The 8,171-nt window shown below is 49.7% G+C and overlaps 1 protein-coding gene across 1 annotated transcript; it reads right to left on the bottom strand.

Moving 5' to 3' along the window:
* Positions 1 to 311: 311 nt before the first annotated feature.
* On the bottom strand, positions 312 to 1,562 carry LOC126068892 (melanoma antigen preferentially expressed in tumors-like). The gene has a single exon (XM_049871578.1). The coding sequence runs from the start codon at positions 1,560 to 1,562 to the stop codon at positions 312 to 314; it is 1,251 nt and encodes a 416-aa protein (XP_049727535.1).
* Between the last annotated feature and the right edge of the window lie 6,609 nt (positions 1,563 to 8,171).

Below are 8,171 nucleotides of genomic sequence, written 5' to 3'. Positions count from 1 at the left end.
GAAGGACATGTGAAGTAAGGGCTATCATGACAAGAAAAGCCAAGTGGAAGCCATTAGAACTGTCCCTACCTAAGAAAACTGTAAACCAAAAGCAATACCATATGCCTGGAGAGATTGACCATTTATCACCAGCTTTACTAAAACAACAATTTTTATTTAAGTAACACTGGCACACTGTAGAAGTCCCTCCCACCCATGCCTGAGATTTCGTGATGATGGAGCCCAGCTGTACTCAGTAAGGCTGATCACCACTGGATTGTCGACAGTGAGATTTATCGTTCTGATAGCTCTCTATAAACTACAGCATCCATTCAGTAAACCCACTGCCACGGCTCCACCCTGGCCTCTCCATCAGGTCTGCGGTGCCTTTTCATAAATGAAGCAACAAAGGTAGAATTAGTCAACTCCATGTCTCCCCGCCGAAGAGTCTGCAGTAGCTGCTGCAAGGTGTCATGCACCTGGGCCAGTTCGCCACAGTCAGCCGGGACGGGGTACTGCAGCCGCTTCAGCCCCTTCAGCTCTGCTAGGTGCTGAAGCATGTTCACGAGGCCTGGTGTGGAGATGACGTTGCCACCCAGGACCAGGGAGCGGAGGTGGGCACAGCTGCACAGGGTGGGCAGGAGGGCTGTGAGGTGGGATTCCTTCAACTTGCAGTTTCTCAAGCTCAGGTGCTGCAGGGTGCTGGAGACCTCTTGGAGCAGAACCGCCAGGGGACCGGGAACTACCTGAGACAAGTCAGCGTTAGATAATTCCAGCTCCTTCAGGCAGGTGGCGTGGATGCTGGCGGAGAGGTAGGGCATTTCTATCATAGTAAGTCTGCATTTACTGATGACCAGGCTCTGCAGCGGTTCCCGCAGGTAACTGAGCAGGAGACGCAGCTTCTCTGAGCAACAGCTGAACATCAGGTGAAGCTCCTTGAGGTGCCCCAAGGAACGCAGCAGGGACAGGCAACCGTAGAAGTCCACACAAAAGTCACGGTTGTTCAGGAATCTTCTCTGGTCTTCTGGGCTGAAGACCTGGCTCAATTGCGGTTCACATGTGGTCAAACACCTGTCCCGCATGTCTGGCAGTCTGTGCCTCTGTAGGTGGTCACGGTACGCTGCGTCCTTGATGACCAGGGCCCGACAATACAGGCGCAGACAGCCGTGACTGTGGTTGACTCTCTGAACTATGTAAGAGGTGAATGGAGACGGGTGGTACAAACCGTTGAACCTGCAAAAGCGAAGGTCTGCATGGATCTCCAGGGGTTCTCCATCACGGTGGGTGTGTCCTCCACAACTGGGGGTGCACTGTGGGTTTGCCATCATGTGAGTGATGACTGGGGGTGCAGGAAACATCTCCAAAGGAGAAGACTCACGGTCGCGGGTCAAATCCAACACCTTCAACTTTGATCTCCCGGGGAACACAGTGTTGGTGGGAACACGTTCCAGCCCATCTAGCACAGCTTCCAACAAGGGTTTCCACTGCTCCGTTATGAACGATCCCAAATGGAGGCAGGGGAAGGGCCAGGCCTGCACCATCTCCCCTACAATCTTCATGCAGCCTCTTTCGAGGGCCGCCATGATGAGTGTTGGGAAGAGGCCAACAGGGTGCTCTTCCAGAGCATGTAGGGTTGGGTTTCCATTGCTCAGTAAGCTCTGCGTTGCAAGATCGGACAGGCTGAGAGGGTCTTCTCTGCTCATCTCCACAGACGTGGTTGTAGAGACTGGAAATATCCAGTCCGTGGGTCAGAAGTCAGGCTGGAGGCTTCTCCAGACTCACAGAGCTGCAGGGGCTGACGAATCCAAGATCAGCTGGAACGAGGGCAGTCTGCCGGCTGGCGGGATGGGGTGGCTGAGAAATCCCAAGACTGGCAGCCAATAAGGCAGACAGCTGGCTCAAGTCCCAAGAACCAGAGGTCAGATGATGCAGGATACAGGATTCAGAGTGTGCAAAAGCCAGACAGTTTTGCCAGAATGTCCATATATATTGGATGCAGGCCACACCCCCCGAGGTAACTCCCTTTCAACTGATTGGCTGCTCGTAGTTAACCTATTCATGGAGATCAGATATATCAGATCTTGTCATGGAGATGATTACATTATATCTTAACTCATCATGAAAGTGATTACATCATATCGGATCTCATCATGGAGATGATTACATTATATCAGATCTCATCACGGGGGTGATTACATTATATCGGATTTCTTCATGGAGGTGATTGCATCATTACATAGCTGCCAAACTACACTATAACTGCCAAACCACTGAGAATCACGGCCCAGTGAAGATGGCACACAACCTTAACTATCACACTCTGTGAGAGGGAAAAAAAAAATCATAGTCCCTGTAAAATTTCTTCTTAGTGGGTGAAGCACAAAAGGCAATGAAGATGGATGTCCCAGTAGAGTGGACATTGTGGGTTCCCTAAGGAGTCCATCCCCTTCATAACGCATCTCCGATTTTGTTCAGCTGTCCCTTGCTCCCCAACTCTGCAGCAGCCCCTCAAAGCCTCCACCCACCCTCCGGGGATGGAGGATGACCAGTGAGGGTTCAGGAAAGGGCATGTAAACTAACACCGTGCAATAATATGGGGAGGAATTCCCCGGGTGCGTGGCTTCTGGGGAAAGTTTTCTCACTCCTAAGGGAAGAGCGGTGACTCAGTGGTAGAATTCTCGCTTTCCACGCAGGAGATCCTGGTTCGATTCCCGGTCAGTGCACCTCATGCGTAGCTGTCTGTTGGTGGAGCCTTGTGTGTTCCTATGATGCTGAACAGGTTTCAGTGGAGCTTCCAGAATAGGAAGAGAGGCCTGGCTATCTACTTCCAAAAATCCTTCAATGTATCACAACGGTCCAATCCCAAACCGATCGTGCGGATGGAGCAGGTCCGGGCAGCGGTTCTCAAAGAGTGTTCCCAGCGTCACCTGGGAATTATTAGAGATGCCCCGCCCCTTCAGACCCATTGAGGCCGAGATGCCGGCTGGGGCCTGGCAGTCCGTGCTTAATAAATCCTCCAGGGGATTCAGATGCAGGCTGAAGTTGGAGAACCGCTGATGAAGAGGACGTACTGAAGCTGTGTCCTGTCAAGCGGGGCCTCAGTAAGCTCTGCTTCACCAAGACAACAACAAAAAGTTGACACCAGAGGACCGCATTATGCAGCAGGAAGCTCTTGGTGGTATAAGTGGTAAATGAGCTTAGCTGCTAACTAAAAGGTTCGAGTCCACCGAGAGGTGCCTCAGAAGAAAGGCCTAGGTGATCTCCTTCGGAAAAACCAGCAATTGAAAACCCACCATGAGTCAGAGTCGACTGTGGTTAACAAGCTTAGCTTCTAACCAAAAGTTTGGAGGTTGGAGTCCACCCAGAGGTGCCTCCGAGAAAGGCCTGGCAATGTGCCTCCCAAAAATCAGCTTTTGGGAACTCTGTGGAGCACGGTTGTACTCTGACACTCGTGGGGTCTCCGTGAGTCGTAGTCGACTTGACAGTCACTGGTATTTAAAGCAGCTCGAGAAATACGAAAGGAACAATTAGAAATGCATGTGGGTGTGGGTGTGGGCGTGGGTGTGGGCGTGGGTGTGGGTGTGGGTGGAGGAAAGGAAAGAATCGATTTTGATTGGCTATAATGCTGTTGCTGTTGTTAGGTGCCGTGAGTCGCTTCCAACTCACAGCGACCCTACGTACAACAGAACGAAACCCTCCCCAGTCCTGCGCCATCCTCACAATTGTTCCTATGTGTGAGCCCATTGTTGCAGCCACTGTGTCACTCCATCTCGTTGAGGGTCTTTCTCTTTTCTGCTGACCCTCTACTTTGTCAAGCATGATGTCCTTCTCCAGGGACTGATCCCTCCTGACAACATGTCCAAAGTATGTGAGACGCAGTCTCGCCGTCCTTGCTTCCAAGGAGCAGTCTAGCGGTGCTTCTTCCAAGACGGATTAGACACTAGTGACTTCTAAAAGAATTATTCAGCAGAATTCAAACAGTACGACTCACCCTTCACTTGGGGGCAGAAAAATGAATACCCCAGTAGCACCCTAAAACTTCATCCAATACCATCTAAATGCTCCTTTTCATTAGCTTCCACACCGGTACCATTTACTATAATACAGACATTTCCCCCGTTCTCAGGTTTTCCTCCTTCCACGTCGTCCCATGCAGCAATTTAGAGAGACACTGCGCATGTCCACTTAGGTTCCCGTTCTCTGTCCGTCTCTCTCTGTTTCTCTCCCTCCACCTTGTTTCTCTCTCTCTCTGTTTCTCTCTCTCTCTGTGTCTGTCTCTCTGTTTCTCTCCCTCTACCTTGTTTCTCTCTCTCTCTCTGTTCTCCCTCTGTCTGTCTCTCTCTCTCTGTTTCTCTCCCTCTTCCTCTCTCTCTCTGTTTCTCTCCTCCACCTTGTTTCTCTCTCTCTCTGTCTGTCTCTCTGTTTCTCTCCCTCTACCTTGTTTCTCTCTCTCTCTGTTCTCCCTCTGTCTGTCTCTCTCTCTCTGTTTCTCTCCCTCTTCCTCTCTCTCTCTGTTTCTCTCCTCCACCTTGTTTCTCTCTCTCTCTGTCTCTCTCTCTGTTTCTCTCCCTCCACCTTGTTTCTCTCTCTCTCTCTGTTCTCCCTCTGTCTGTCTCTCTCTCTGTTTCTCTCCCTCCACCTTGTTTCTCTCTCTCTCTCTCTGTATCTGTCTCTCTGTTTCTCTCCCTCTCTCTCTTTCTCTTCCTCTATGTATCTGTTTCTCCCTCTCTGTTTTTCTCCCTCTCCCCACTCCCCCGTCCCCCTCTCTCTCTCTACCTCCCTCATTGGTGATTGCCTTTCTCATTCCTGCCCTCGTTCCACATTACCTAACTCATCACGGAAACGTTAATATCATGCCTTTAACTATTTAGTGGAGCTAATTAAAATAACTTTGACAACTGACCTACTTAGGAGCTTAGGCGGAGCTCTATAAATAAATATAAACATGCATTTTCCACAGAGCTGATGAAACCACCAAGCCTGGGTCAGCTCCTGGTTGATACAGTGCAGTAACCCGAGGTTATTAAACTGACTGGTTGGAAAAAACAAAGCAACAACAAACCTCTCAAAATAGCCTCACCCCAGTGGGTGGCAGTTCACGCACCACAGGGGGTCATTCCATGTATTTTAATGCATTGATTTAATCAGGCAGTTTTGCATGTATGAGGAGGTACCTCAAGTTGGGAGCCCCCGGGGTGGCTCAAACTTTAAGTGCGCCACTGCTAACGGGAAGGTTGGAGGTTCAAGTCCACCCAGAGGAGCTACAGAAGAAAGGCCTGGCAATATAAAACTTCTGAAAAATCAGCCATTGAAAACACAAGCGAGCACAGTTCTCCTCTGACACACGCGGGGTTGCCACGAGTCAGAGTGGATTTGAAAGCAACCGGGACCTTGTTATCTGGACAGCTAGGGACACCGGCAAGTGGGTATGTCCACAGACTAAACTACGGCAAAGCCAGGGACAAACAATTTACGGACAGAAGAATCATGCTCACAACTGCACGAGCAAACAATTAGAGCTCTGTGATAATGTGCAGAAACATGGTTTTTAGCATTCGGTGTTTTTGTTGGTAGTTGCTGTTCAGTCCTCGACTCCTCGTGGCACCCCACGTACAACAGAACAAAACGCTACCCGGTCCTGTGCCATCTTCCCGATCGCTGGGAAGCTCGAGCCCATTGTTGGAGCCGCTGTGTTCTGAGTGCCTTCCAACCTAGGGGGCTCATCCTCCAGCCCTGTATCGGACAATGTCCTGTTGTGATCCGTAGGGTTTTCATTGGCTGATTTTGGGGAGTAGGTCTGTCTTGGTCTGGAAGTCTGCTGAAACCAGTGGTGGCATTGTGTAGACACATTTGAAGGTAAGTTCCATCTTCCATTGATGTTTTCCAGGTACCCTTTTGTTGGGGGACAGCCCCAGCAAGGAAAGACCCTCACTGTGCGTCCTGGCAGACACAGGTGCAAGGGAGTCAGTCTGAGCCCTCTGCTGTGTGTTAAACTCTGCCCCCCAAAATATGTGCTGGTGCTAACCCGTGGGTGAATTAACCGGTAGGCACAGAACGCGCCCGCTTACAGTAAGCAAGGTACTCACGGGCTTACTTGTGCTTACCTACTAATCTGTAGAGCACAGTTGCACAAAGATGTGTAGAGCACATCTTTGACGTGAAGAAAAACAGGTGAAATAAAGTGGGTTGCCTGGACTGTTGTCATTTCATTAAATGGAGTCAATTCTTAAACAGGCTGCGACAGTCCTACAGGGCACAGCAACACCAAATCCGTGCAGGCTGAAGGAATATCAGTTGCACTGTGAACACTGGGGGAACATGACTCGGGTTCTGTTTGTGCACATCCCCACCAGGCTTCCCCAGGAGGGAAAAAAAATAATAGGACAATGTGACAAGGTGGGGACTTTGTGAGTCCAAGAACGGCTCTGCAGTTGCTTGAAAAAGAGGGAGACAAGAAGCTCCTTTTGAGATCATGAGACTTGCTTTGCAGGAGAGAAAATTTGTCCTAGAAGAGGCACCTCCCTCAAGGGTGCTGTTTGCAGAACCCCAGGGTGCTGCTGAGCTTCACTTGGTTATGTTCCATTGTGGTTGCTGAAAAACAGCACCAAGTTCTAAGGGTGAAGGTGGCTGTGAGACATGGAGATACTTGAGCAAACGTGGTTTAGTACTTGGCATGTGGCGGCAGCAAACGCCGGTAGGGAAGGGCTCGTTCTGACCTTAGAAGTGAGTGGTGGAAAAGATTCCAGAACCATAAGGTGACAGGAGGTGGAGCAAGAACCACCTCCCAGGGGTCACCAGGTAAACACCCTTAAGGACGGCAGGACCGAGTCTAACCAAGCAGCAATGGACCCCTCCCTCTCCCCTTCCTCCCTCCCTCCTTCCCTCCTTTTCTTCCTACCTCCCTCCACACCCCCTCTTCCCCCTCCCTCCCTTCTTTCCTACTTTCTTATCTCAGCGAATGTTTAAGGATTGATTTCCCTTTTGCCTCCTGCTTGCTCTTAGAAGCAGGATAAAAATAGATAAATAAAGTTCCCTGAATAGTAGTTACCTGAACCCAACATCGTTAGACTGCCTTGTTTTTCCAGAACGTTGTTTGGCTCAGCCCTACAGACATGGCTTAAGATATCCCTGAAACTGATTAACCAAGAATTCCATCCACTCAAGCCCATGAATGTCCATTTAAACCAGCTCACAATGAACTGTCCTGTATTTGATACACGGTCTTCTATAAACAAAGGCGGTCGGTTATCAAATCCTGGCTTTTGGTAAAATCCAGAGTTATGTCTTTTGGAACAGATGTTGCTCCTGCCTTACTGCCAAGAGTAAGAAAAACAAACAAACAAAACACTTATGCTTTGGAAAAATCACTTTTATTCACATTCTACAAAGAGAAACCACTCTTTGCACCACAAACTGACCAAGGGTAATGAAGGACAAGCCAGGCTTTTGGCAATGATTGTTGGCAATAAAGGTTATATTGTACCGAACCTTACCGTCCTTGGGGTCCTGGTGGCACAGTGGTTAAGAGTTTGGCTGCTAACCAAAAGGCCAGCAGTTCAAATCCACCAGCTGCTCCTTGGAAATCCTATGGAGCAGTTCTACTGGGTCCTATAGGGTCACTATGAGTCAGAATTGACTCGACGGCAACAGGTTTTTGGTACTATCCTTGTTATGTGGTTTCCAAAGCAGGACTAAAGCCACGCATTCTACGTCTGGGCCTGGCGGTTGTGAACACCGCTGGCTCTCATGCCTCCTGGTTGCACACACGCCTAGCTGCAAGGGAGGCTGGCAGAGAGCGTCAGGTGGGGAGACTGCAAACACCCAAAACCCGAACGGAAGGAGAGAGATCATGGGAGACCAAGGACAATCAGGTGATTGATTCCTGGGTTGAATGAACATGCTAATATTTTGGGTTGTCCTGTTGTTAGCTGCTGTTGAGTTGGCTCCAAATCATGGTGACCTTATGTACAGCAGAAGGCAATGTTGCCTGGTCCTGTGCCATCTTCATGATCGCTGGTATGTTTGAGGCTATTGTTGACGCTATTGTGTCAATCCATCTCATGGAGGGTTTCCCTTGTTTTTGCTGACCCGTGGTTAAGTGCTACAGCTGCTAACCAAAGGGTCAGCAGTTCGAATCCGCCAGGCGCTCCTTGGAAACTCTATGGGGCAGCTCTACTCTGTCCTATATGGTC

This window comes from Elephas maximus, chromosome X (genome assembly GCF_024166365.1).
Source record: "Elephas maximus indicus isolate mEleMax1 chromosome X, mEleMax1 primary haplotype, whole genome shotgun sequence".
NCBI classification, from domain to species: Eukaryota; Metazoa; Chordata; class Mammalia; order Proboscidea; family Elephantidae; genus Elephas; species Elephas maximus.
The sequence above is the reverse complement of the archived record's forward strand: the minus strand, read 5'-3'. Positions and strand labels throughout refer to the sequence as shown.